Raw genomic sequence first — 27,990 nt, 5'->3', positions numbered from 1 at the left:
TACACCAATCAAGACGTTGATAAGTTTGTTTTATTTCCATTCTGTAGAGATATCTGGTACCGCACACACTCACATGCATACATACACACATACTGCATCCACCTGAATTTGCCCCATACACTCCCTCCTTTCCAATGGCAGGGGTGAAGCCATATTGGCAGCCCCCAAGTTGCTGGTTATATTAGTTAGATTTGGTCTTTCAGAGAGGAAACAGCGGAACTTCTAAGAAGCTGAGCCCATGGCCAGAAAAATAAGAGTCCTAGAGCTAATGGCCACAACCTGAAATACACACACACACACACACACACACACACACACACACACACACACACACACACACACACACACACACACACACACACACACACACACACACACACACACACACACACACACACACACACACACACACACACACACACACACACACACACACACACACACACACACACACCCTTTCCAGGGACCACTCTTGAGACCCAGGAGCTGAGTTCCAAGACACGTGAAGGAACCGAGGGGGTTTCCCAGGACACTCCCTATCCAATGAGGACGCTTTCCCACCCTTTCTAGCAGCTGGGGACATGCCCACCTGCTCTCCTCTCCTTAGGAGGTTTCCTGCAGTCTTGTAAACCTGGGAACCCGCTGAGATAAGCCTAGTTGGTTCTGTGCTGAGTGGCACAGATACACTATGATGGGCAGTCAAAGAAGGCGTTAACCTTTCTAAGGTGTCAGCCAGTCCCAGAGAGGAGAGGCAGTGGGAAGGGGTGGAAACAGGCAGTTGCTCATCTAAGGTGGGAGGGAGAGGAAGGCAGGGGATCGAGTTGGGTGAGATTTTACATTTACAGGGAGGAATGTTTTGCTGGGGTTTAAAATTCAACTAGGCTTACGCATCTGAAGTAGCTTACTTAGGCTGAAGATCAGCCCGTCACGGCCAAATAATCTTGTTTCTGAACTGGTTGAGACCAGCAAATTAATCCATCTGGTTCTCTTCCCACCCCCACCCACTCCACTCCCTCTCGCTGCTGTAAAGTCAGCTCCTCGGGCCCTTGATTATGGATTAAAGGAGCCACGGGGAGCTCACACGGGCTCCAACTCCCAACAGCCCCAGACCTTTCCACTTAAGGTTTTTCGCAGGCTTCCCCAAGACTCTTGCCCAGCCTTGGGCCCAGTTAGGTGGCCACGATTGCAAGGCAGTCACCCCATCTCCTCCTCTTTCCTACCCCTCATCTCACTCATCGTCGCCTGGGTCCAACGTCCCCACGAGGCTCTAAATTCCATGAGTCTGTCCATTTCACTCCTGGGTTCTTAGCTCTTGGCTTGTAATAGGTACTTAATAAATATGTTCAAAGCATGAGCGCATCCAAGTCCTGAGCGAGCAGGGGAAGGGACTCCAGAATACAAGTGGGGTCAAGGCGGGGGTCCCTGCTTAGCCAAGATGGGGGCACTCTCCTGTTTGAGTTCTGAGAGGTGGGCAACCAAGAAGCTCTAAGGAAAGCAGAACAGCAGATGCAGTCCCTAGCCCTTACCCAAACCCTGATGCTGCCTCCGAGGCACTGGGCAGGCTGAGTCCTGGCCCAGGGCCTCCCTCAAGGGTTGACCTAGGAGACTGCCCCTCCCTTCCCCTGTTTTCTTCGCTGACTGAGGAGGCCCAGGGCAGAGATGAGGCATGGCCAGGCCATCGGAACATGAGATCTTCTATCTGCAGAGAAACCCCTGACGCTGGGCAAGGCACTGAATCCCTGTGGACCACCCCAGTTTTCTCACCTGTGACCTGAGAGGCCTGGCCCAGCCACACTGCAGGGTGGATCAGGGCTCTAAAACCCTAATCCATAAAAAACAAAAACAAAACAAAATACAGGTGACCCCGGTCTAATCTCTAAGCTCAAGGTTTTGGGTGACTTGGAAACAGAGTGATCAATCAGAGAGACAGTGGACACAGCACAGGTCAGGACAAAGTGGAGGGACTTAAAGCTTATAATAGGTTGTCAATAAATACCTGTTCAATGACTGAGTGAACAAAGACGGAATGAAGACGGAATGAATGAATGGTGTGAAGGCAAATGGAAGCACAGGCAGGTTTCAAGCAGATGGGGATCAAAAGGCAACTTATTTCTCAGCTCCTGGCCTAACCGTGGTGCTGCCTCTTTGCCACGAGCATTTAAGCCCTCATTCTCCTACCCCCTTGCCCTCAACATCCTCCTTAAAAGGTGAGACTAGACTGAGCTGAACCCCCTACCCACAGCCCCTGGCTCCTCTTGCCCTCTGAAGCCGGTTGCTGCCCCAGTAAGATTCAGCGGGGAGGGGCCTGCACCTTCCCTCTGAGTTGCCTGTAAAGTTGCGGCCGGGGGCAAGGCTAGAGGATTCCTCTGGAACCTTCTTGAAGGGCTCGAATTACTAAGCCCCCCTCTTCCTCTCCTTCCCCTCACTGAGGGGGGGGACCAGCCGTGGAGGTGGGGCACTGCATGGCCACATCCTGGTCTGCCCGAGAGCACTGGAAACCCTAACGAGGCCCTTCAGCCCTGTTCTGACTCAGGGTCTTCTGAAACCAGGGTCAGGCCAGGTGCCAGAACTTAACTCAGAGATCTCGTAGAAGGATGGACAGTGCCAGCTTCAAGTGCGGGGATCATGGGCTTCTGGGTGCCCCCCCCACCCCGTCCTGGCCTCGCCCCCTCCAGTTTTTGGTTTAATGTCAGCCCTTCTGCACAGGGAGGGGAGACGGAGGGAAGAGAGGGCAGAGCCCCCTTAAGGCAGATGATTTGTGCTTTACAAAGAGATCACTGATTCTGTTGATGAAAAAACAAGCCAACAAAGGCACAACGACCAAACACAACACACAAGACACATCGGAATGAGCCGAGAAGGGCGGCGAGGTCAGAGGGGAGGAAGAGGAGAGGGGAGGGCGGGGCAGGTCCAGGCGGGGGCGTCCTCAGGGCAGGCTGGCAATGTCTCTCTCTGGAGGGGGGCCAACTGGCTTGGGGCTGCTCTCGTTGGCTTTTCCTTCAAACATCATGACTCTGGTTTGGAGATGGAAAAAAAACAAAAAACAAAAAGCAGAATTAGGACTCCTTCCTTGTCCAGAAAAAGACCCTCCTGGCCCTAGCATCTCGCCCTCGCATCCACTCTCTAGCGAGATTTTCCCAAAAGCCCGGGGTGACAGCTCCGTGAGAGAGGCTGCTTGTCCCATTTTACAGAGGAGAACACTGAGGCGCTAAGGAGCAACGTGACTCCTCAGAGTCGAGGCAGGACGAGACCCCAGACTTCTGACTTCTGCTCATGCTCCTTGCCCAGGCCACGCTGCCTGGAGGAGGCAGACCTAGGCTAGGCCATGGTTCTGCTCAAAACTCCTTCGGATCTTCAAAAACCTCCCACTGCTCTGAGAGTGAAGCCTGGCGAGCGGAGGATGGGAGCTCAAAGGGTGGGCTCTGGGGGCAAACTGCCTGGATTTGAATCCCAGCCCTACTCCTTCCTTTGGGGACCCAAGCAAGACACTCGAGTCCACCGATGCTCAGCATTTCCAGCTGAAAGCGGGGATGATGAAAGCACTGACATCCTGGAGCTGTGCCAGGCGACAGTGCAGCCACTCCCTGGGTGGGCTCTTCTTAGCTGTGAATCCCATCCGAAGTGGGACAGCCCACCAGGGGCTCACCTGTGGGCTCCAGATCTGCACATCCAGCTCCCTCCTCAACCTCTCCCCCTGGATGTCTAGGGGCACTTCCCATTCAACACAGCAAAACCTGGGCTCGACTCCCACCTTCCCCGCTGCTCTTTGCTCAAAGCCAACAGCAGCGTTCCTCGGTGAACTCAGAAGCCAGACCAGCAGACTCCTTTTCCTTTAAACCTCACATCTGAGCGTTTGAGCAATCCTTCCAGCTCTACCTCCCAAATCACTCCCGGTTCCAACAGCTCCTGCCCACCTCCGCTGCAGCCTCATTTCGTTCTTCTTTTATTTTTTATTTTTATTTTTATTTTTTTTTTATTTGCGGCCCCTGCAGCACATGGAAGTTCCAAGGCCAGGGATAGAACCTGCACCACAGCAGAGACCCAAGCTGCTACAGTGACAACACCAGATCCTTAACCCACTGTACCACAGGGGAACAGCCTGATTTTTTTTTTTTTTTTTTTTTTTTTTTTTGGTTTCTTGGGGTTTTTAAAATTTTTTTTCTCCTTTTTCAGGGCTGTGCCTACAGCATATGGAAGGTCCTGGGCTAGGGATCAAATCACAACTGCAGCTGCCAGTCTACACCACAGCCACAGCAACATGGGATCCAAGCCATGTCTGTGATCTACACCACAGCTCACGGAAACGCCAGATCCCCAACCCACCAAAGGAAGCCAGGAATCGAACTCACATCCTCATGCATACTATCGGATTTGTTTCTGCTTTGCCACAGGGGGAACTCCTCTCCACCTCGTTTCTTATTTGCACAAGTGCCCAAGCCTCCTACTACTGGCCTACCTGCTATCACTCTTGCCCTCACCACAGTCGGAGGGGCCTTTTAAAAGTCAGCTCCTAGCTTAGAGTACTCCAATGCCACCCTTACACATTAGTACAAAATGCTATAGTAGGAGTTCCCGTCGTGGCTCAGCGGTTAACGAATCCGACCAGGAACCATGAGGTTGCAGGTTCGATCCCTAGCCTTGCTCAGTGGGTTAAGGATCCGGCATTGCCGTGAGCTGTGGTGTAGGTTGCAGATGCAGCTCGGATCCCGAGTTGCTGTGGCCCTGGTGTGGGCTGGCGGCTACAGCTCCAATTAGACCCGTAGCCTGGGAACCTCCATAAGCTGTGGGAGTGGCCCTAGAAATGGCAAAAAAAAAAAAAAAAAAAAAAAAATGCTATAGCAACCTTGGACTGCAAGCCCCACATCACCTGGCCCCTGCCCATCTCTGCAGACTCATCCTTTGTACCCTGAACTCCAGGCACACTGGCCTCTGTGCTATTCTTTGAGCACAAAAGCACAATTCTGCCACAGGACCTTTGCACTTGCCACTTCCTCTGCCTGGAATGCTCTCCCCTGGACTTCACATGGCTCATCTCTTCACATCTCCCTTACTCAGGGCTCTGGTCAAATGTCACTGTCACAATGAGATCCCCCTGCCCGCTATCCCACCACTCTCTGCTCCTCTTGCCCACCTGATTTTTCTTTGTACCATACATACTATTGAAATCTTGTGTTTTGGAATTTTGTTTTGTTTCATTTTGTTTTTTGCTTTTTAGGGCCTCGCCCACGGCATATGGAGGTTCCCAGGCTAGGGATCTAATTGGAGCTACAGCCACCAGATTACACCACAGCCACAGCCATGCCAGATCCTTAATCCACTGAGCGAGGCCAGGGATCGAACCTACAACCTCAAGGTTCCTAGTCAGATTCATTTCCGCTGTGCCACAATGGGAACTCCTGTTTTGTTTTGCTTTTGTCTGTCTCCTTCCATTAGAATGTAAACAATTCAGAGTTCCCTGGTGGCCTGGCGGGTAAGGAGTCAGTGTTGTCACTGCTGGGGTTCTGTTTGTTTCTTTGGCCACACCTACAGCATATGGAACTTCCTAGACCAGGGATTGAATCCAAGCCACAGCTGTGACCTATGCCACAGCTGCAGCAACACCGGCTCCTTAACTCATTGCACCCGACCAGGGATAAAACCTGAACCTCAGCAGTGACCCAAGCCTGCTGCAAAAGACAATGCCTACAACAACAACAAAAAAAAAAAAGACAAAAGACAAAAAAAAAAAAAAAAAAAGGAGTTCCCGTCGTGGCGCAGTGGTTAACGAATCCGACTAGGAACCATGAGGTTGCGGGTTCGGTCCCTGCCCTTGCTCAGTGGGTTACCCATCCGGCGTTGCCGTGAGCTGTGGCGTAGGTTGCAGACGCGGCTCGGATCCTGCGTTGTTGTGGCTCTGGTGTAGGCCGGTGGCTACAGCTCCGATTCAACCCCTAGCCTGGGAACCTCCATATGCCGCGGGAGCGGACCAAGAAATAGCAACAACAACAACAACAACAACAACAAAAAAAAAAAAGACAAAAGACAAAAAAAATAAAAGACAATGCCAGATCCTTAAACCACTGCACCACAGTAGGAACTCCTGTGGTGTGGGTTTGATCCTGGCCCAGGAACATCCATATCCCCAAGACACAGCCAAAAAGAAAAAGAATGTAAACAATACACGTGTCCCCAGCACCAAGCCTAAGTGGTGCTTATTCTCATAGGGGGTGCTCAATAAATAATTTGCTGAATTAATGAATGATAAATCTAAGGAGTCAACACACAGGCTAGTGCTCAATACCCAGGAAATGTCCACTAAATCTTAGGTGTCATGTGAATAGCATTGTCACTCTCATTGCTACCAACCCGGCCTCTCAGGTGCAGCGTGATCTGACCTGGATGGTTTTGCCACCGCCCCTCCTGCCCCCTCCCACGACACACTAAATTCTCCGACCAGCCCGAACTGCAGGCTCCCAAGCAGATCGCCCAGCTTCAGCCGTTGTAAAATGAGACAGGCGTATTTTACATGTGTACCTTTGAAAAAGTTAGTCTTACACACCACTGCATATAAAATAGATAAACAACAAGGATTTACTGTAAGGCACGGGGAACTATATTCAATATCTTCTTATAACCTATAATGGAAAAGAATCTGAAAAAAATATATGTATAACTGAATTGCTTTGCTGTATACCTGAAACTAACACGATATTGTAAATCAACTACACTTCAATTTTAGAAAAAAGTTCAAAAATTAAAAAAAAAAAGAGGAGTTCTCATTGTGGCGCAGCAGAAACGAACTCAGTATCCATGAGGATGCAGGTTCAATTCCTGGCCTCGTTCAGTGAAGCATTGCCATGAACTGTGGTGCAGGCCGGCAGCTGCAGCTCTGATGCAACCCCTAGCCTGGGACCTTCCATATGCCGCAGGTGCAGCCCTGAAAAAGGAAAAAAAAAAAGTTGATCTTGTTTCATGAAAGCCGAGTGAGTGTCGGTGACAGCGTGAACAAATACTGTGAGACTCTCCAAGGAATGTCTCTGCTGCTCTCTAGCACAGAAATACCCATGAGATGTGATTTGGGGCCGCCGCATACCAGGTGGTTGCCATCAGCCAGGTACTGGGCTAGACCCTTCATATGCGTTATCTCATTAACCCTCAGGACAACATGCAGGGTATTTATGATTCTCTCTATCTTACAGGTGAAGGAACGGAGGCTCAGGGGCTGAAAGCAGTTTGCCCAAGTCATTTCAGTAATAAGAAATAGCATCAGGAGGAGTTCCCGTCGTGGCGCAGTGGTTAACGAATCCGACTAGGAACCATGAGGTTGGGGGTTCGGTCCCTGCCCTTGCTCAGTGGGTTAAGGATCCGGCGTTGCCGTGAGCTGTGGTGTAGGTTGCAGACGCGGCTCGGATCCCGCGTTGCTGTGGCTCTGGCGTAGGCCGGTGGCTACAGCTCCGATTCAACCCCTAGCCTGGGAACCTCCATATGCCACGGAAGCGGCCCAAGAGATAGCAACAACAACAACAACAACAAAAAAGACAAAAAGACAAAAAAAAAAAAAAAAAGAAATAGCATCAGGACTTGGACGCCACCTCCTTTTTTCTATGTATTTTTTGGCCAGGCCCGAGGCATACACAAGTTCCCGGGCCAGGGATCAAACCTATGCCAGAGCAGCAACCCGAGCCACAGCAGTGACAACACTAAGTCCTTAACTGTTAGGCCACCGGGAAACTCCATGCTACCTCCCTTTAGAACCGGTTTTTGTTGTTGTTTTGTCTTTTTGCCATTTCTTGGGCTGCTCCCGCAGCATATGGAGGTTCCCAGGCTAGGGGTCAAATTGGAGCTGTAGCCACCAGCCTACGCCAGAGCCACAGCAACACAGGAGCCGAGCTGCGTCTGCGACCTACACCACAGCTCACGGCAATGCCGGATCCTTAACCCACTGAGCAAGGCCAGGGATCGAACCCGCCACCTCATGGTTCCTGGTCGGATTCGTTAACCCCTGAGCCACAATGGGAACTCCTATTGTTGTTTTTTTAGGCTGCACCCAAGGCTTATGGAAGTTCCCAGACCAGGGATGGAATCCGAGCCAGAGCTGCAACCTACATGCAGCTGCCTCAAAGCCAGATCCTTAACCCACTGCACCAGGCCAGGGATCAGACCAGCACCTCCACACAAACAAGCCAGATCCTTAACCCACTATGCCGAAGCAGAAACTCTAAGCCGGTTTTTGACTTGAGGCGGAAACAGAGGCTCAGAACGTTTCATTGGTGCCTTTACCGTCACTGTCACCGACACGGATGCCACTTCCCCAGTGCTGAGTCTACCACGTTCTGCTACAGCCTAATCTCTCCTGCGAGTTAACGTGACCATTGGCCAGCTAAGAAAATCGAGTGAGCGAAATTAAGAATCATGCCCAGCTGGCCACACAGTGAATTACCTCCTGGCAGGGGCCTCTTCACACACAATGACTTGGCTCTAGAGGCCCCGGGGGAGGCGGGGGGTACTCACAGCTTGAGGACAGCGGACCGTTTTCCCAGCATCATGTTCACAAAGTCTCTGTAGGAGATGGTGTCGCTGCCCCCACCGGTCACCTCCGAGATCATCTTCTTCATCTCCAGGTGGGTCTTGGGGACCCCGAGCTTCTCCATCATCCTCTTTAAAGACATCAGGTCTGCCGGAGGCAAAGCAGCTCTGTTGAGTGCAGACGGGCTGCTGGGCCCCCTGGGAAGCTGGCCACGCTCCCCTCCAGCACCCCATGCCCAGAAGAAGCCCGGCAGGAGAGCCCCTCCCCGGAGGCTTCGGTCAGTGGCCCTTCTCCTCCGGGGAGAATGAGCCCGCCCCCCCCGCCTCTCTTCAGAGGCAGGATGGACCAGTGGTTAGGGATGTGGGCTTCTTTCTTTTCTTCTTTTTTTTTTTTTTTTTCTTTTTTGCCTTTTCTAGGGCTGCTTCTGCAGCATATGGAGTGTTCCCAGGCTAGGGGTCGAATCGGAGCTGTAGCCACCAGCCAGAGCCACAGCAACACAGGATCTGAGCCGCGTCTGCAACCTACACCACAGCTCACGGCAACGCTGGATCCTTAACCCACTGAGCAAGGCCAGGGATTGAACCCGCCACCTCATGGTTCCTAGTCGGATTCATTAACAACTGCGCCACGACAGGAACGCCCAGGGATGTGGGCTTCTGAAGTCAGACAGACTTGGGGTGGAAGCCAGCTCTGCTATTCTTGGCTGTGGGACCTGGGGCAAACTACTTAACCTCTCTGAACCCCTACTCCCATCAGTGATAAGATAGGTCAGTGGGATCACTTAAAATGAGGATGGGGGAGTTCCCGTCGTGGCTCAGCGGTAATGAATCTGACTAGTATTCATGAGGATGTGGGTTCAATCCCTGGCCTCACTCAGTGGGTTAGGGATCTGGCGTTGCCATGAGCTGTGGCTTGGATCCTACGTTGCTGTGGCTGTGGTGTAGGCTGGCAGCTGCAGCTCCAATTTGACCCCTAGCCTGGGAACTTCCACACGCTGCAAGTGCAGCCCTAAAAAGCAAAGGAAAAAAAAAAAGAGAGAGAGAGAGGATGGGGCTTCCCACTGTGGCACAATGGGATCAGCAGTCTTGGGAGTGCTGGGACACCAGTTCAATCCCCAGCATGGCACAGTGGATTGAGGATCTGGCATTGCTGAAGCTGCGGCTTAGGTCTCAACTGTGGCTCAGATCTGATCCCTGGCCTGGGAACATCAATAAATAAATAAAAATACAAAATAAAATGAGGATGGACCAGAAGCACCTGGCACACAACAAGTGCCCAGTAACTCAGCCTTGCTTTTGCCCATGGCTTCAGCTACCCCAAAAGCCATGGCCCAGTGAGGTGGGATCAGGGATCGGCCTGACCCAGGCATCGGAAGTTGCTCTCCTAGGCGCCCAGTGCCAGCGTCTCCCCACCTGCCACCCCCACCCCGCAGTCCTGGGCTCCACCTCCCTGTAAGGGAGAAGGTGCCAAAAATACCCCGAGGAGCAGGAAAACCAACAAAAGAGCAAAATTCAAGGAAAACCAGGGAGGCACCAAAGTCACTCTACTGCTACCTCTGACCTCTGGGCTCCCAAGATCTGAGGCAATTTCCTTCAGATTGTTCCATGAACAATGGGCTGGAGTGGGGGTGGGGCAGAGGGCCAAGTTTAGGGCCAGGGGAGTGGTGGGCCAGCTCACCCGAGAGGCTGGGCGGGCAGGACTGGTGCCAGATGCCTAGGTGCCAAGATGTCCAGGACATTTCAAAGAAAGCTGGGCAGCCCTCTACAGGAAGAAGCGAAAGGTCTCCCCCTCACCACTGGCCAGACTCTAAACTGGCAAGACCTTTCTGGAAGGCGATTTGGCAAGATGCTTCAAAAGCTTTTGACCCAGAATGTCTAATTGCTGATTTACTCTAAACAAATAATCATAGGAGTTCCCGTTGTGGCTCAGTGGTTAACGAATCCGACTAGGAACCATGAGGTGGCGGGTTCAATCCCTGGTCTGGCTCAGTGGGTTAAGGATCCGGCATTGCCGTGAGCTGTGGTGTAGGTTGCAGATGCAGCTCGGATCCCGTGTTGCTGTGGCTCTGGCGTAGGCTGGTGGCTACAGCTCCGATTCGACCCCTAGCCTGGGAACCTCCATGTGCTGTGGGAGTGGCCCTAGACAAGGCAAAAAGACAAAAAAAAAAAAACCACAAATAATCAGCAAAATGAGGACAACGATTCATATACAAAGCCGTTTGTCACAGGATTATCAATCACAGTTAGAACCGGACACGGTCTCCATGGACGAGACTAAGACATTCTCGTCCGTCCTCACAATGGAATATTATGTAGCCATTAATTCTATTTCAAAAAAGTTAATCATATGTCAAAATACTAACAAGACAGTATTTTTTTTTAAAGTAGGTTCTAAAACGGCGTTTGTGATTAGAACGCAGACTAGAAGGACAGAAACCAAAATGTTTTCTCGAAGTTATTTCTGGAAGGCGGGATTGTGGGGAGATGTATCCCTGTCTTTGTGCTTTGTTGTATTTTCCAAGACGTTTTAGGGTGTTAATGTATTCGTTTGATAACCCCCAATTTTTTTTTCTAAAGAAAAAAAAGGATGCAAACATTCAAAAAGCAGAAAAACAAGAGAAGACAGAGGAAGGAGAGAAATGCTAGAGGGAGAACCTACTAGGAACTGCAGGCTGCGCTCTGGACCCTGACCTGCCACTTAATGAACACATGCCCCAAACAAGTCATTTCTCTTTCCTGGGCCTCGGTTTCCTCATCTGTCCAATGGGAACAAGTGAACCAGCCTTGACCATGTCATAGCATTACTGGTAAAAATCAAGGCATGGGTTTTTGGGGGGTTTGTTTGTTTGTTTGTTTGCCTTTTAGGGCTACACCTGCAGCATATGGAGCTTCCCAGGCTAGGGACTGAGTTAGAGCTGCGGCTGCCAGCCTACGTCACAGCCACAGCAACGCTGGATCCTTAACCCACTGAGCGAGGCCAGGGATTGAACCCACATCCTCATGGATACTAGTTGGGTTTGTTACCGCTGAGCCACAACGGGAACTCCAGGGCACGGTCTTGCACATACGTGGCACAGAGCAGGCATTTGTCACTCTCAGTGCCTGGACGGCAGGACACAATAAAGGTCTGTTGGAGGAGAGAACCAATGTCCATGGAAGTCACTTGTCACCTGCGGGACAGTGTTCAAATGGAAGGACAGGCTTGGGGACAAAGGAAACACCGGCCCCCTGGGCCAGCCCGGCAGCAGCCTGAGCATCTCAGCCCTGGGCTGTTGAGTCCTGGGAGCACCTGGGACAGGAGGCTGGGGTGTGGGCAGGGGGGTGGGGGGAGGGAAGCATCAGGAAGACTTGGGGGGCAGGGGATCCAGGGTAGAGGGCAGATGGGCTCAAGGTCACCTTGGTAAAGCTCCAGTGGGGGTCTGTCACACTTATGAGAAGCCCCCATGCCCCTCACCCATACAGGTGGGTCCACAAGGCTCGGTGGACACTCACCCCCCAACCCCCCCCCAACCCCCCCAGCACACTCGAGGCCTCACTCACCGATCTCGCCCTCATTGTTCAGGTCAAACTCCATGTACTTCTCTGGAAATCACAGAGCAAACACCGGCATTAGCTCTGAGGCAGGGTCCCCATGACTCTCCTGTGACACCCGCCTGTGTCCTCAGGAAGCCCACGCCTCCCTCACCCTGGGGGAGTTTTGACACAGGTCCTGTCATTTCAGCCATTGCCTCATCCCACTCGAGACCCTCACCCAAAGGGTCTGACCCTCTGCCGAGGGCAGCTGCTTCCTCCCAAGTCCCTACCAGTACGGGCTGGCTGTGTCTGAATCGGCTGCGAAGTGACTAGAATCAATGCCTGGCCCTGGAGATACCGCTCTGGGGGGTTTGGGAAGGGGGGGGGTTGGGAAGCTGGCGGGGGGAGGGGGTTGGGGGCAGTAATTGGTGTGTGTTCAGAGTATCTCGGGTGATTCTGATGGGCAGCCCAGTGTGGGAACCCCTAATTTAAGAAGTTCCTAGAGGAGTTCCCGTCGTGGCTCAGTGGTTAAGGAACCCGACTACTATCCATGAGGATGCAGGTTCGATCCCTGGCCTTGCTCAGTGGGTGAAGGATCCAGCGTTCCTGTGAGCTGTGGTGTAGGTGTCACAGACACGGCTCAGATCCTGTGTTGCTGTGATAGTGGCTAGGCCAGCAGCTACAGTTCCGATTCGACCCCTAGCTTGGGAACCTCCATATGCTGTGAGTGTGGCCCTAAAAAGAAAAGAAAAGAAAAAAAAAGATGACCCTGGAGCTCTGAACCTTTTCGGGAGTCATGGGCACCACTGAGAATCTGAGGCTCTTTCAGGAGAAACGTTCACGGACCAGCCCTTGACCGCAATGGCACACACAGGGCCCCGGGGGACACAGACCCACCCTGCAAACTTCACACACAGACTCTAAGCTAAACCTCCCTGGTCCCGGGGGTCCAGGGGACCTCCCACAGCGAGAAATGAGCAAGACACAGAGCAGTGACAGGCAGGACCCGCAAGTCATGTGGCCTTGGGCCGGTCACCCGTGCCACGGGCGAGTGGGCCCCTCAGGGTCTATTCTGCGCGGAGCAGCCATCGTGAGAAAGCTGAGGTCCTCCCCGAGACCCCTGAGGCTCCTTCACAAGCCTCTGCGCCTCCCACCATCCCCTCCACTCCCTCCTCGGTCGTGCTGCTCCTGGCCTGTCCCCCTGCTCCTGCTGCAGCCTTGCCCCCTCCGCCTGAAGTGTTCCCCCAGCCTTTCTCACTGGACCCCGTCACCCCCACAAAGCACCTACTACCATCTGACCGGCTTCCTACTTCCTTGCTCCCTGCACCGCCCCTCCCCCATGAAGACAAGGGCTCCTTTGGACAGCGGCCACCCCGAGTGTTCCCTGACGTGTCCCCAGGCCCCAAAGGGCCCAGTGCCTCATAAGATCAAATGAGTGGATGACTTGAAACCTGGGCGGTGCCTTCACTTCCAAGGTAACGTCCTGTGGTCCCAGGATGGACCCAATCCTACATCCCAAAGAAGACATTAGACCCCTGAGACCTCTGTCCCCCTCTCAGAGCCCCCGCTGAAGAGTGACCCTGTTGGTATCCAGCAGGAAGGGAATGGACTGGCCGCTCCTCCTTTGCACAGGGAAGGGGAGGGGCAGAGGGATCAGGCAGGGGACAGGTGTGGGGTGGGGGGTGTCTTCATTTCTCCTTCCTGCCTTCTTTCCTTCCTCTCTTTTGTAAAAAGCACTGTTGTGTAACAGTTAAGAGCAGGGGCTTCGGAGAGTTCCCATCGTGGCTCAACGGTTAATGAATCTGACTAGCATCCATGAGGGCGCAGGTTCGATCCCTGGCCTTGCTCAGTGGGTTAAGGATCCAGTGTTGCCGTGAGCTGTGGTGTAGGTTGCAGACATGGCTCTGATCCAGTGTTGCTGTGGCTGTAGTGTAGGCTGGGAGCTACACCTCTGACTGGACTCCTGGCCTGGGAACCTCCATATGCTGCAGGTGCAGCTTTAAAAACCAAAAAAAAAAAAAAAAAAAAAAAAAAAAAAAAAAAAGCAGGGGCTTTGGAGTGAGATCAACATGGATTCAAGCCCCACCTCGGCCATAAGTGAGCTGTGTGACCCCAGGCAGATGACCTGCCCTCTCTGAGCCTGAGTTGCTTCATCTGTAAGCTAATTGCACCATCTCCCTCCCAGCTTGATTGGGATCTTGCAGGGAGATCGCAGCTGACCACAAGGTCAGCGCTCAGCAAATGCTGAGCCACGGGTGTCCTGTCTAAGGGGAGTTAAGCTGTAAGTGGTCCGAAGAGCACCAGCAGGTTCTTGGCCCTGGAACAGGCAGGATGCCCATGCTGCCAAGACCCTGGTGGGGATGCGCGGCTCGGAGGATGTTCCTGTGGTCCCCCAGTGTGCCCGGGCTCCTGCACCCCGAGTGCATTCCCCCGGCAGGAAAGGTGGGTCTGTCCCGCTCCTTATGTGCACAGGAACTCTGCTTTTGAGCCGCTGGCTGGGAACCAAGTGCCAGGGCCCGGAACAGAGGGACCTTTATGCCGCCCCCTCCCCGCGGGCTCCCGGGCCCTGTTTTCTTTTCATCCCGTGCTGCCGGGATTCAATGGGCAGAAACTCTGCCCCCTGCCCCACTGTGGCGACACAAACGTCCATTCTCTGCAGGGGCCCCCGAGACGCTCCACGGTGGAGGGGGAGAGGCAACGGCTGCTACAAAGAGCCGATTGTGTGCTGGGGCCCCGGGAGCCAGCAGGGCCCGGGCAGCGGTGGGCAGGAGCCAACCTGAGCCCTGCCGGGCAGCCGGAGGGGATCGAGGGGCAGGGGCAGGCCAGGGCCTGCAGGCGAGGGCTGAGGGGCCTGCGCCCCCTGACTGGTACAGCCAGGAAGAGAGATGCTCTGGATGAAAGAGGGGTGCCGCTGGCCCTGTGGGAGGGGCTGAGGCACATCCGGCTCTCCTAGCTCACCTTTGAAGGCCGCGAGCTTTTCCGGCAGGTTCTCTTCATCACTGTACTTCTGGTCACAGAGAAACTCCTACAGGGGAGAGAGGACGGCGCTGAGCAAGGAGTCAGCAGGCAGACCTCACCTGTACACAGGGCCACCTCTCCTCGCCCGCCAGGTGGCCGGGCAGGGCACAAGGCTACGGTGTTGGTCCTGGCCTCCTGTCAACCGGCAGAGGCAGACCTGCAGAGCCCACCCTGTGGGTGGGAAGTTTGCTCAGCAGCTCAGGGTGGGGCCAGAGGTTCTGCTCTGGAAGATGGAATATCTTCAGGCTGATTTATGGGCACAGGGATCTGGGCTCCCCCCCGCCCAGGGCACCCCAGCTCCAGGATCCATGAAGCCATGAGCCCTAAAGACAGCCGCTTGGTTCCAGCATTAACCTCTTAGGTATGTGACTCTGAGCAAATGGATTCCTCTTTGAAATTTTTTTTTTTTTTTTTTTTTTTTGCCTCGCCCAAGGCATGTGGAAATTCCTGGGCCAGGGATCAAACCCAAGCCACAGCAGTGACCAGAGCCAAGGCAGTGACAATGCCAGGTCCTTAACCACTAGGCCACCTGGGAACTCCTCTTTGAATCTCTATTCCTTTATCTGCCAAATGGGTATAATGATCATAGCTTCTTCCAGAGTTTGTATGAGAAGCTAAGGAGAGTATATGTATGAGTCTTGGCAGCTCAATAAACAGCAGGGGTCACAGTTTCTCTCTGGCCAGAAAATCACTGCACATATGAGAGGTCACCTGTCCTCTCACCTGGGTCATCACCTGTAGGACAGGGTCCACCCTCCCCTTAGAGGGACTCGAGTCCAGGTTGGGATGGGAGAGCAGCCCCTTAATGAAGCACTTTCCCACGTGACCCAACCTGATCTTTCAGGGGGCCCAAGAGGTAGCAACTGTTATTACTCCCATTTTACAGATCAAGAAACTGAGGTTCACAGAGCCAGAACTTCCACACAGCTCTGACTGACTTAGAGCCTGCATCTTTAACCCTGACACCTAAAAATGGGCAGATAGGACTTCCCGTTATGGCTCAGTGGGTTAAGAACCCGACACAGTGTCCGTCAGGATGGGGGTTCAATCCCTGGCCTTGCTCAGTGGGTTAAGGATCAGTGGGCAAGCTGTGGCTCGGATTCGACCCCTAGCCTGGGAACTGCCACATGCCGCAGGTGTGGCCTTAAAAAAAAAAAAGATGGGCATTTGCAAGGACTCATCTGGCTCTAAAACAAAAAAGCTAGGAGTCCCATTGTGGCTCAGTGGTTAACGAATCTGACTAGGAACCATGAGGTTGCAGGTTCGATCCCTGGCCTTGATCAGTGGGTTAAGGATCTGGCGTTGCCGTGAGCTGTGGTGTAGATTGCAGATTCGGCTCGGATCCCGAGTTGCTGTGGCCCTGGTGTAGGCCGGCAGCTACAGCTCTGATTCGACCCCTAGCCTGGGAACCTCCAGGCAAAAAAAAAACCCCTAACAATTAGTAAGCACCTGCTAAGCCAGGTGTAGTGGCAGGTATTTTACCTGCCTTGTTCTCATCCTTTTTTTTTTTTTTTTTTTTTTTTTCTCTTTCTTTCTTTCTTTTTAGGGCCATACCCATGGCATATAGAAGTTCCCAGGCTAGGGGTTGAATCAGAGCTGTAGCTGCCGAGCCTACACCACAGCCACAGCAACACGGGATCCAAGCCGCATCTGTGATCTACACCACAGCTCATGGCAACGCTGGATCCCTGACGCACTGAGCCAGGCCAGGGATCGAACCCACATCCTCATGGATACCATTCGGATTTGTTTCTGCTGCACCACACGGGAACTCCCTTGTTGCTAAACTTCAGGTGGCCTTAGGACCTACATTCGGAAGAAGGAGCAGAGGGTGTGTTCCCGTCCCGGCACCAGATTCTGCACATCCTCTCACCCCACCCCGGATCTTGTTTTCCAGCTGGACGTGGCCATGACGCCTCCATTCCTTCGGCAATTTTTGAGGGACCACAGAGTACACTGCGCTGTTCTAGGCATCAAGGAAGCAGTGAGACCAAGGCGAGTAAGACGAGGTCCTTATTCTAAAATTACAGGAAGTCCCTGTTTACAAGGACATTAGAAGTCCTCTCAGGGCGCAGCAGGTTAAGGATCCAGGCTTGTCACCGCAGGGGTTCCGGTTGTTGCTACGGATTAGGTTCAATCCCTGGCCCAGGAACTTCCACATGCCAAAAAAACAGGTAAATAAATAAAATGAAATGATGTTAAATGTTACCTAGGTTTAACTAACACCCAGTCTGGAGGCCTCTGCTTCTCCTCCCTAATCCATCTCTTTTCCTTCCCAGAGATTGTAATCCTTACGCTGACCTTGGGGTTTCTGCCATTCTCTTGAATGTTTTCGCTATTATAACCATGCCAACTCCTGTTATAAAAAGGAGGAGTTCCCATCACGGCTCAGTGGTTAACGAATCCGACTAGGAACCATGAGGTTGTGGGTTCGAGTCCTGGCCTTGCTCAGTGGGTTAAGGAACTGGCGTTGCTGTGAGCTGTGGGGTAGGTTGCAGATGAGGCTGGGACCTTGAGTTGCTGTGGCTGTGGCACAGGCTGGCAGCTGCAGCTCTGATTTGACCCCTAGCCTGGGAACTTCCATATGCCACAGGTTCAGCCCTAAAAAACCAAAAAAAAAAAAAAAAAAAAGTCTTACAAATTAATTCTGAGGGGCTTAAAATGTTTTCTAATTCCAAATTTTGGGAGTTCCCGTCGTGGCGCAGTGGTTAACGAATCCGACTAGGAACCATGAGGTTGCGGGTTCGGTCCCTGCCCTTGCTCAGTGGGTTAACGACCCGGCGTTGCCGTGAGCTGTGGTGTAGGTTGCAGACGCGGCTCGGATCTGGCATTGCTGTGGCTCTGGCATAGGCCGGTGGGTACAGCTCCAATTCAGCCCCTAGCCTGGGAACCTCCATATGCAGCGGGAGCGGCCCAAGAAATAGCAACAACAACAACAACAAAATTAAAAATAAATAAATAATTCCAAATTTTGGAACACTCCATGTAAATAAGTGTTTGTAATTCAATGCATGATCTCTTTCTTTCTTTCTTTTTTTTCTTTTTTTCCTTTTTTGCTTTTTAGGGAGCAAAAGGCAATGAGGATTTTAGGAGCTACGGCTCTAATAATATGCCACAAGCGCAGCCTTAAAAAAGACTTTAAATAATGCCCATTGACTGGTGCCATGAGTTCAATATCAGGAAAGGATGTTTTTAAAAGTAGGAGGCTCACCATCTCAGAATTAAGTGGAATCCATTCAGCCTACATCCAGCTTCCCACATTGTCCTATGCTCCCTTCACTTTACCATGTTAGGAACTGGAAAACCTTTCTAGGGAGGCAGAAGAGCACAGGCAAAGCCCAACATCTGGGAACTTCTGGGCAGAAACCTGGAAGCCGTCCTAACGCCCCTGCCTAGAAATCCTGCACGGGAACCTGTCTGTAATTATACACTGACCACCTCTAGGGATCCGGGCAGATAGGGTTCAAGGGTAGGACGGCTCCCTGGTCTTGGAGGCAAAGCAGACACAGACAAACACAGATAAGAGCTCAGCCTGGATGGGTAGAGAGCTTAATAACCACACCCCTCCGTGGACCTGACCTTGGGCCAGGCACTGATCACCATCTAACACGCTATTTCACGTGTGTCCCCCGGCTCCCCACCCCTCGCCCCTGGGGAGGGTGCCTCAGCAACCCTGGCCTCCCTTCTCTGCCCCTCCCATGCCAGACATACTCTCAACTTGGGACTGTGGCTCCAGCTGTGTCCCCACCTGGGGCGCACATATCTGCATGTCCCGTCCTTCAAGTCTTTACTCAACTGTCACCCTCCCAGCGAGGCCACTCTGTCCACTCTGCCCACCGGAGTCCCTGCCTCCACTTTCAATCCACCTTAAAATAACACCTTATATTTCAAGCGGTGAGCCATTTCCTAACACAATCGATGATGTAACTGCTAATTATTATTATTATTTTGACCACGCCTGTGGCCAGGGATCAAATCCACACGGCAGCCTGTAATTGCTTATTGAGGGTGTTGTCCATTACCGGTCTCCCCCTGGTAGGTTCCACGTAGTAGGTACTCAATAAATATTTGCTCGGAGCTCCTGTCGCGACACAGCGGAAATGAATCCAACTAGGAACCATGAGGTTTCGGGTTCGATCCCTGGCTTCGCTTGAGTGGATTAAGGATCCAGCATTGTCGTGAGCTGGGGGGTAGGTCACAGACACAGGCTCGGGTCCTGCGTTGCTGTGGCTGTGGTGTAGGTGGGCAGCTACAGCTCTGATTAGACCCCGAGCCTGGGAACCTCCATATGCCGCGGGTGCAACCCTAAAAAGCAAAAAAAAAAAAAAAAGGTCAATGAATTGAGACTCAGGATAAACAACTGACTCATCAAGGCAGCACAGCTAGCAAGTGGCCGAGCTGGGGTTAAACTCCATGGCACAGGCTGCTGGAGTTCCCTCTGTGCACACAGCCAGGAGTAGGAGTGACCCAAGGAAGTGGGTTTTGGAAGGATGCTGGGAGGATGCAGGTCCTTGGTCACAGGTTCTAGGAGGATGTGTTTACTGTCTCTGCCCCATGAATGCCTAGCACCCAGAAGTGCTCAGCATCTAGTAGGTGCTCGATAAACATTGAGTAAACAGAGAAGACTGCCACTCAGCCCCCGTCGCTTTCTCCACTCTTCCCCTGACATGGAAAGGCAGCTTTGCAAAGGCATCTGTGTATGCGTGTGACCGAGGCTGGAGAGGACTCAGCTTGGAATCGCATTTTTCCTTAGAGCCAAAAGTGACAAATGCTTGAGCCACAGAGTGACCAGGGGTGGGAGAAGCAGCTGACCAGCTCATGCGTGGGTCGCCAGCCCTTGCTGACTCCAGGCTTGGGGCAGCTGGGTGGACCACACCTTTGGCAGCCGGGTGGCAGGAACAGGAGCTCCCTTCTCAGCTGCCAGCTCCCAACCCACCTCCGAGCTTTGGATTCTCGGTTCCTGCTCCTGCTCGAGCACAGCCCACAGCTTCTTCCCTCCGGGCGTCCATCCCCCATATCCTTGCCCAGCCACGCCCACTGCAGCACAGCCACGCCCACTGGGCAGGTACCTTGTCTGTCCAGGCTCCAGTACTCAAGGCTGCCCTAAATGTGCACCCCCAGGCAGAGGGGATGGAGCTAGAGGTCACGCCAGATGTTTGGAAGAAAAAACAAAAGAAGAGGGCAAGCTGGAGCCAGAATGCGGAGGTTTGAACACACCGAGGGCTGTGCAAAAATGACCTCATCTGTCTGTGTCTCAGTTTCCGCATCTGTAGGAAGGATCAAAACATCTACCTCATAGGCCTGTCCTGAGAATTATACCATGTAAGTAAGTATGCGTGTAAAGTGCTAAATGCAGGGCCTGGCACGCAGTAAATGTTAAATAAATGTTAGCTATTTATTACTATTATTGTCTAATGTTTACATATGTCCGATCCACTTATAACCCCCAGAGCTCATCCTTCAGATGCCATTGACTATTGAACAGATTAGGAAGGAAAGCCCTTCCCCCAGTTTCCTGATTCCTCTTTCCCCTTTCTGGGGATCCCCATTTGACAGATGGGACAACCGAGGCCCAGACAGGTGGCTCAACTTCCTGAAGAGCGCAGCATTTTAACAATTCAAGGCCTAGCTCCCTTCACCATCCCAGCTCCCTCCCTGCCCACAAACAAGGCCCGGCCACAGGTTTCTGGGCAAAGAAAGTCAATACTGGGAGTTATCTTTCTTCTTGGGCAGCTGCAGAGGGTTATTCCAGAAGCCTGGGAACCACTCTCTAGCCCCCTAAGGGGGTGGGGTGTGCATGGATGGTTTACACTAGTCCCCCCACAACTCCAGCCCACTGTCCCCAAAGGCACATTTGTCGTGCTGTAGAAACTGCTGTCAGGGCCTCTGGCTATGAGCGATACGGGGACCCCTGGGCTCTGAGAGTGACAAGTGACGAGCAGAGGGGCAAGGCTAGAGGCTTTGGTGGCCTGGTCAGTTCCTGGCAAAGAGCCAGAAAAAGCAAGCAGGGAGGAGCCCAGGCTCAAAAACAGGAAGCTGTGAACCAGGCGGGTCACTCCTCAAGCCAGTGTCCCCAGGGCCAGGCCTGGGGTGGTGGCAGAGCTGTTATGACAGCCACCCAGTCTCAGAACCCAGAAGGGACACCTCAGAGCATCCAGCCTGTCCTCTTGGTTCAACAGCTGGGGAAACAGAGGCCCCAGAGGGCAAGGTTTTGAGAAAATCATCTTTCCTCCAAGTACAGGGCCCGAAGGCAGAGAGGGATGGGGCAGGAAGGTTGAGTTGGCCTGCCTGGGTTCAAATCCCAGCTCCAGCAACTACTTGCTCCGTGGCCCTGGACAACTTGCTTGACTCCTCTGGGCCTCTGTTTCCTCCTCTGTAAATTGGAAGCCTAATGACAGAACCTCCTCATTGGGTTGATATAAAGAGTCAATAAGCTAACTGCAGAAAGAATCTGGCTCCTGGGATGCTTCCCTAAGGGGTAGCAATTATCACCATGTGTTTGCATGGCCCAAACTCAAGCCACACTGAGCACAGGAAGGGTACAGAAGACCCAGCCACAGTTTTCTTTGTCCCTATTGTCCCCCGAAGTCCTCCTGGTGAGCCTGGACCCTCTGGTCCTTGGACACCTGGCCGAGCTGGCAGTGACGGGTCATCCACGGGGTCAGAAGGCGCCCATCTCAGCCCCAGAGGATGGTGGCTCCAGCTGTACCAGGTCACAGCCACGGCTGTCTCTCTGGGTCACCCACAACCTCCCATGCACATCAGAAGCCTCCTCTACCCCTCAGGAGCCCTGTCCAAGCACTCACACTCAGGAGAGGCTCTTTCGCAAACAAGCACAGGCTGGCAGCCCCAGCTGTGTCCTGGCCTCTGGATCCTCGCCACCAGCCCACTTTCCCCGGCCCCACCTCGGCTTAACTCTCTTTCTGGGATGGTACCTCTAGCACCTGCTCACGGATGCTTGCTCCTGGCCCTCCAGGCTCATCTTTAGGTATCAGCTGCAGCAGAATTTTGAAGCAGGCGGATATTACTATCTTGGAAGCCATCCAAGGTGCTGGTGGCTGAAGCCCTGGGCAAAAACCCCAAGGACAGGCAACACCGTGCCCGGCCCTGTGGCCTCTGATGCAACCCAGAGGCTCTTAAAGGGCCAGAACCAGGCCACAGACGCCCAGCCTCCGTGCCTGTGGTGTAGCAGGAGCCTGTAACGTGCACCCACGTGGACAACAGGCTCACATTCCCCACGGCAGCCCTGAGGCCTCATCCGGACACTGCGTCCTCCCCAGTAGATGGGGCAGCTGAAGAAAAACACCCACCGACTACACAAATGAAGCAGACTCTGCAGAAATTCCATCTCTAGCTTCCCGTGACATGGCCGCACCGAGGTCAAGACTGGCTGGCCCTGTGCGGACACTGGATCCTCGGGGGGCTCACGTGGCTGCTTATCACCATCTCCCTTATAATATATTAAGGAAGAGCAAGAGAGATGGGTGCCTGGCGATGCCAGCTGGGCACATTCACCTGGGCAGAGACAGGGCGGCACTGCCAGTACACAGGAAAAGAGACACACCTGAGAAGTGCCCGGGTCAGGTCTCAGGGGTCCCCCGCTTCTGGGGGAGGGACCGGGGACAAGTACCCTTCCCCCAGCTCTGGGCAAGGATACCCAGTCTGCTGCGCCCACGTCTTCCCAGCACAGATGGCACATGGGTTGTGAAATAAATAAGGCGCCAAAATGCGACAGGGAACGCTGAGTGCCCTTCATTCGACCCAGGAGGGCTGAGAGGGCGGGACAGTAGCCAGAGATCCTTATCCACATAAGCAAGAGAGGCCTGTGTCACAGAGAGGCCACGGCCACCTGGTGGGCAGGGGCCAGGGCAGGCTGTGGGCAGTGACTGGAGACAGAATCCCGGCTCTGCCACTTCCTGGCTGCGTGACTTCACCTGGCTGAGCCTCTGTTTCCTCATCTCTAAAATGGGAGGCCTCATAATCCCTGCGTCCTGGGGTGTTTACAGATTCTTGCTGCGTATCCGTGTACCGAGCATTCCACTGAGAGAAGTCAGTGCGACGAAGCATGTCAAGCGCTGAGCCCAGAGCAAAGGCACCACGCATGTCATTTTGCTCAAGACCCTGGCCTCTGGCCACTGCAAAAGCCACAGCGTCCCCATCCTCCAGGCTCCTGCTCCATCCCAAGGCTAAAGGCACTTTGAGAGGCGCCCACCCAGCCCCACTGCTTCCCACTGACCTTGTGGGAAGCCAGAGAGAATTTGTCCCATTGCCATATAAGGCTGGATCTGGCTGGCCCGGGGTCACCTGCCATGCCATCAGGGAGCAGGGAATGTCAGCTATGCAGGGGGAGTAGGAGGCCCGCGCTGGTCCTGCCTGCTCCAGTAGCGCAGAGAACGCATGCACACGCGCGCACACACAGCACAGAGGTGGGGTGGGTGCCCACAGAGGAGACCCAATCAAGCTCAGAGATTGGGTTCAAGTGTGGCTGTTTAAAGCCAGGCATTTACTCAGCCCCTTTGGTCTCGTTCCCTATAAAATCAGAACAGATGCTCGCGGGGTTGGAGTAAGTATCCAACAAGATACTGTCTGAAGCACGCCTGGCACACTGCTTGGCACATGCCAAGTGCTCAGAAAATGACAGCAACAACTAGAGTGAACCCCCAAAAAAGGGCATTTTCATACAGCTCTCCTGGGACCCCTAGGTCCACCCAAGTCTCCTATTTTGACTCCAGAATCCTTTATAATAACAATAGCCAAGGCGGAGCTCCCCTGCTGCCCCCTGGAAGCTGGCCCACCCCAGGGCAGGGAGAAAGGCCCCAGAGGAACTGTTGGCCCATAGAGGCCCCCAGAGCTCGAAGCCAGGCTGGGCTCTGCCCCAGGCAGCAGCCACAGCGGTGCCCAAACATATGCAGTGAGTCACTGAGCCGTGTCCTTTACGCCTTCCGGCTTCTGCTCAGCCCAGCCCCCAGAAGCCCCGCTCCAGTGAGGCAGTGATGCTGCACCCCAAGGGAGGCCATCCAGGCTGCCAGCATGGTCCCCTCTAGAAGCTGCCGACCCCAGAGAACTTCCGCTGTGGCCATGAGTGAAACTGACCCAGACTCTCAAACACAGTGACCCTCAGAGTCTGCAAGAAGCTTCGGTCTATTCACCTCCACTAATGTTGGTTGTTTGTTTTTTCTTTTTTGGCCACCCCAGGGCATATGGAGTTCCCAGGCCCGTGATCAGGTCTGAGCCACAGTTGCGACCCACGCCACAACTGTGGCAACGCTGGATCCTTAACCCACTGTGCCAGGCTGGGGATCGAACCTGTGTCCCAGGACTCCAGAGATGCCGCCCATCTGTGGCACCACAGCAGGAACTCCTACCTCCACTGATTGTTATAGGGACTTAGAGCAGAGCAGGGGACACTGCTCCCATTTCAGGCAGCAGAAGATAAGATTCTGCCTGACACAGGGGTCTGGTCCAAGCTGAGCAGCCAGCCCATCTCAAACCTTGGCCCTGGGTTTCCACCTTTAAGCTCCAAACAAATCAATGATAACAATCACGACAGCAGTCAGCGCTCCTGTACTTTTGCATAGATTATCTCTGCTGAAAAATCACAGCGAACCTACTATTATCTCAAGTGGCTCGCCCAAGGTCACAGAGCCAGTGAGCACCCCCTACGACTCTAGACTCCAGTGGGGCCACCTGTGCCGGGAAACAGCTCAAGCTTCCAGTTTGATCCTGGAGCCTCCTTCCTCCAGGAGCCCAGAGCTCGGGTCCCAGCAGCCCTAGAGCAGCCTGGGCTCACGCAGTCGAGCTCAGAGTAGCATCCAGGCAGGGAAAGGACGCTAGACCGGAAGCGCTGCCACTGGCTTCTGTGTGACCTTGGCCCACTGCTTGCCCTCTCTGAGCACTGGGGTCCTGAGGTGGTTAGACACAGCCCCTCTTGTTCCCCTTCCCCAGTCTCAGCATGGTCCAGACTGGTCCCTGAGAGCCACAGCCCCTCCCCTTTCTGGGTCAAAGCTGGCTTAGCACACCTCCCCACATAACCCTGCCCCCACCCCCCGAGGGCAGGGCTGGCATGGAAAGTCCCACACACTCTCCTTCCTTTGCTCTGTCCAACTAGTCACCTCTACCCCATCCCCAGCTGTCTCAGCTCAGGGTCCTCTGGCTGTGGGTGGATTCAACTGGCTTGGAACCTGGCCGGCTGAGCAGCCCAGGGGACTGTATGAGGTCAGGGTTCCAGGCTCCCGTCCAGAGGGCAAAAGCAGCCAAGACCAAGACTAGGCTGGCTGCAGAGTGAACTGGGAGGGAGCCCGGTAGCCTGGACCCCTGACAGTCCCAGCCAGACGTCCAGGCTCCCTTTCAGCTGTGCTCAAGATGGCACCACGAGGCAAGGTAAGGATGGCAAGGAAGGGGCCAGCGTTTATCACTCTGGGGTCCCCAGAGCCCTCTGGATTCCTATAGCCAGTGGAATGAAATCAGGCAAGCTGCCTGGTTCTAGGCAGTCCAAGAAAATCAAAGAGGGAATCAAGACTGCGAGCCCCCAGCAAGACTTAACACCACCACTGTACGCTGCAGCCCCTGGACCCGCCTCCATACAGCCTCTACCAGGACCCTGCTGCCCCTCACCAGCTGCCCACTTCCGGACTCTTGAGCTGGGCTCGGGTGCCCGGTATCCCGGGGAAGCCAGCAGGGGCAGTGTCCAGCCTTGTTTCAGTGGGCACGCCTCTGCAACCAGTTAGGAGGAATCTGGAGACATCCCCCTCAGGAAGGAATCCAGGGAGGTCTCCTCTCGTGCCAGGCGCTGGACCAAGTATACTACCTGGCCTCCCTCATGGAGCCCCTGCAGTGACCCAGCTAGGTGACCAGACTTCCTCGCCGGAGATCACAGAGCTGGTACATGATGGAGACCGGATCTGAGAAGAGGTCTTCTATACCTTGCTGCCTTTGAGTTTTGGCCAATCCAGGCAGACCCTGACACTGTTCCTTATCTTCTAGAATTTAAATAGTCTTCGCAAAGGTCTGTGAAGTCCCATTGTGTGTCTCACAACAGCGGGAAGGATTTCTTTATAGAAATTCACTAGGATCAGGATGAAAGGCACCCAGTCTCTAAGGCAACCTTTCCTAAAAGCTGAAGTGAGAAGGAGTTGGGGGGACTGGGGACTGGGGCAGGCAGGCAAGAGGCCACCACTTTCGGTGGTGGAGAGAGCCCTGGCAGATGAATCTGGGGGCCCAGGGTTCTAACAGCAGCCTGGACTTGCTGTGCCATCTCAGGCCAGGCACCTTGCCTCTCTGGGCTTCTCTTCTCTTCCTCGCTGGAAAACTGGGGACTCCCCAGAGACATCAGGGGTCCTTCCCAGGCCAAGTTCCTGCAGCTGGTCCCCGCGGGCTCCTGGGGAGTCCGGGGTGGGTGGGAGGGCGGGGCGGGCATCAGAGCTCCTGGAAGGGCCCTACCTCCCTGGTCTAAGCGTAACAACTTGCAACCCGAGACCGGAGGGTGATGGAGGGGGTGGAGGGGGACCTACCTGGAGGCACAGAGCTGGAGGGAGGAAATTGGGGGAAGCCCGGGGGGAAGAAGAGCGGCTGAGTTCGCCGCAGGCGAACGCAGACAGAGGTGGGACACGCCGGGCGCTGGGAGCTTTGGGGGCCCCTGGCAAGCTGCCCTGGGCGGCGGCGGAGTTGGAAAAGCGAAGGCGGCGGCGCGCGCTTACCCTGTTGATCTCGGCCAGCCTCCTCTCCTGCCGGGCTTTGAGCAAGCCGAACGCTTTCCCTCCTGGAGGAGACAAAGAGGCGGCCCGGGAAGCTGGGGTCTCCCCGGGCCGCGTGCGCTCGCCCGCGCCCGCTTCCGCGCGCCGCAGACCCCGCGGACCGCCCGGTGCGCACAGGTGGCGGGCGGGAGACGTCGGGGACCGGCCAGGGGGCGCGGGACGCCAGACGGGGGACGGGGCAGGGGCGCGGGACAGCGGGGGCGGGGGAACAGCGGTGCCTACCTTGGAACCTGTTGCTGAGCGCGACCGACATGGTGTGCACCGCGCTCCCGCCGGCTCGGGGCTTCGCGGCCGCGGCGAGGGACGAGGAGGAGGGACAGGCGCCTGGTCCGAGCTCCCGCGGCGTGTGGCGGCGGGACCGAGGGGCGGAGGGATGGCGCGGGCGGCCGGACACTCCCGGCCCGCCTCCCCCCCCCTCCCCTCCCCTCCCCGCCCCGCCGCCAGCATCAAAGCAGCTATTATGCGGGATGCCGAGCCCGCCGGCCGGCCCCTCTGCTGGAGGACGCGGAAAATGCACAGCGCAGGGGCCGCCCGTGAGCACCTCCCTCCGCTCCTCCCGGGACCTCGACCAGTCCTTTCCCGCCGCGCCGGGCCGCGGTTTCCCCCAAAACAGAACCGGGGCGATCTTAGTATGCCCTTCATCGGGCGGCTGTAAAGATCAAACGCAGACCGCGGCTGCACGGGGTAAAGCTCTTACCCAACCGGGGCTGTAAAGTTACTACGGTCTTCTAGAAGGGAGGCCTGTGTTCCCAGCCTCTATTCTTAACTCTTGAAAGAAAGATATAAAAACTTTCAGATATAAAAATATGAAGGAAATGCGTAATGACAAACTGCAGCAAGAGTATCAGTGACACTTGAAATCAGAATGAGTTAGCGCTTCGTTAATAAAACGTACTTAAGTCCTCACTGAACGCCAGGCACTTGGCCTGATCAACACAGGTTATATGCGCTACATCATTGAGTTTTCAAAACTCTGTGACACTGGACTCAGCATTTGCGCTTCACAGAAGAGAACAGTCAGAAAGTTGAAGCCTGTACAGCAGAAATTGACAGAACATTGCAAGTCAACTATACTTTAATTAAAAAAAAATTAAAGAGGAATTTCTGCTGTGTGGCTCAGTGGTAACAAATCTGACTAGTATCCATGAGGATGCTGGTTCGATCCCTGGCCTCACTCAGTGGGTTTAGGATCCCTCGTTGC

The 27,990-nt window shown here is 54.2% G+C and overlaps 1 protein-coding gene across 8 annotated transcripts; it reads right to left on the bottom strand.

Moving 5' to 3' along the window:
- Nucleotides 1-16: 16 nt before the first annotated feature.
- AIF1L (allograft inflammatory factor 1 like) lies at nt 17-27,764 on the bottom strand. 8 transcript variants are annotated; one of them, XM_003353688.5, is made up of 6 exons: nt 27,012-27,164; nt 26,733-26,794; nt 14,977-15,043; nt 12,046-12,087; nt 8,491-8,653; nt 17-3,014 (listed from the first exon to the last, which is right to left on the bottom strand). In XM_003353688.5, the coding sequence occupies exons 1-6, from the start codon at nt 27,040-27,042 to the stop codon at nt 2,927-2,929; spliced, it is 453 nt and encodes a 150-aa protein (XP_003353736.3). In that variant the 5' UTR covers nt 27,043-27,164; the 3' UTR covers nt 17-2,926. The 8 variants fall into 8 exon arrangements, with proteins under 8 accessions (XP_003353736.3, XP_084855323.1, XP_084855285.1 ...); XM_084999197.1 differs by lacking the exon at nt 12,046-12,087; XM_084999159.1 differs by lacking the exon at nt 26,733-26,794.
- Between the last annotated feature and the right edge of the window lie 226 nt (nt 27,765-27,990).

This window comes from Sus scrofa, chromosome 1 (genome assembly GCF_054392235.1).
Source record: "Sus scrofa isolate SSC_HxYL_T2T_F1_AM1 chromosome 1, Sscrofa_HxYL_maternal_Yorkshire_Landrace_v2.0, whole genome shotgun sequence".
Classification (NCBI taxonomy): Eukaryota; Metazoa; Chordata; class Mammalia; order Artiodactyla; family Suidae; genus Sus; species Sus scrofa.
This window is presented reverse-complemented; position numbering and strand designations above follow the sequence as displayed.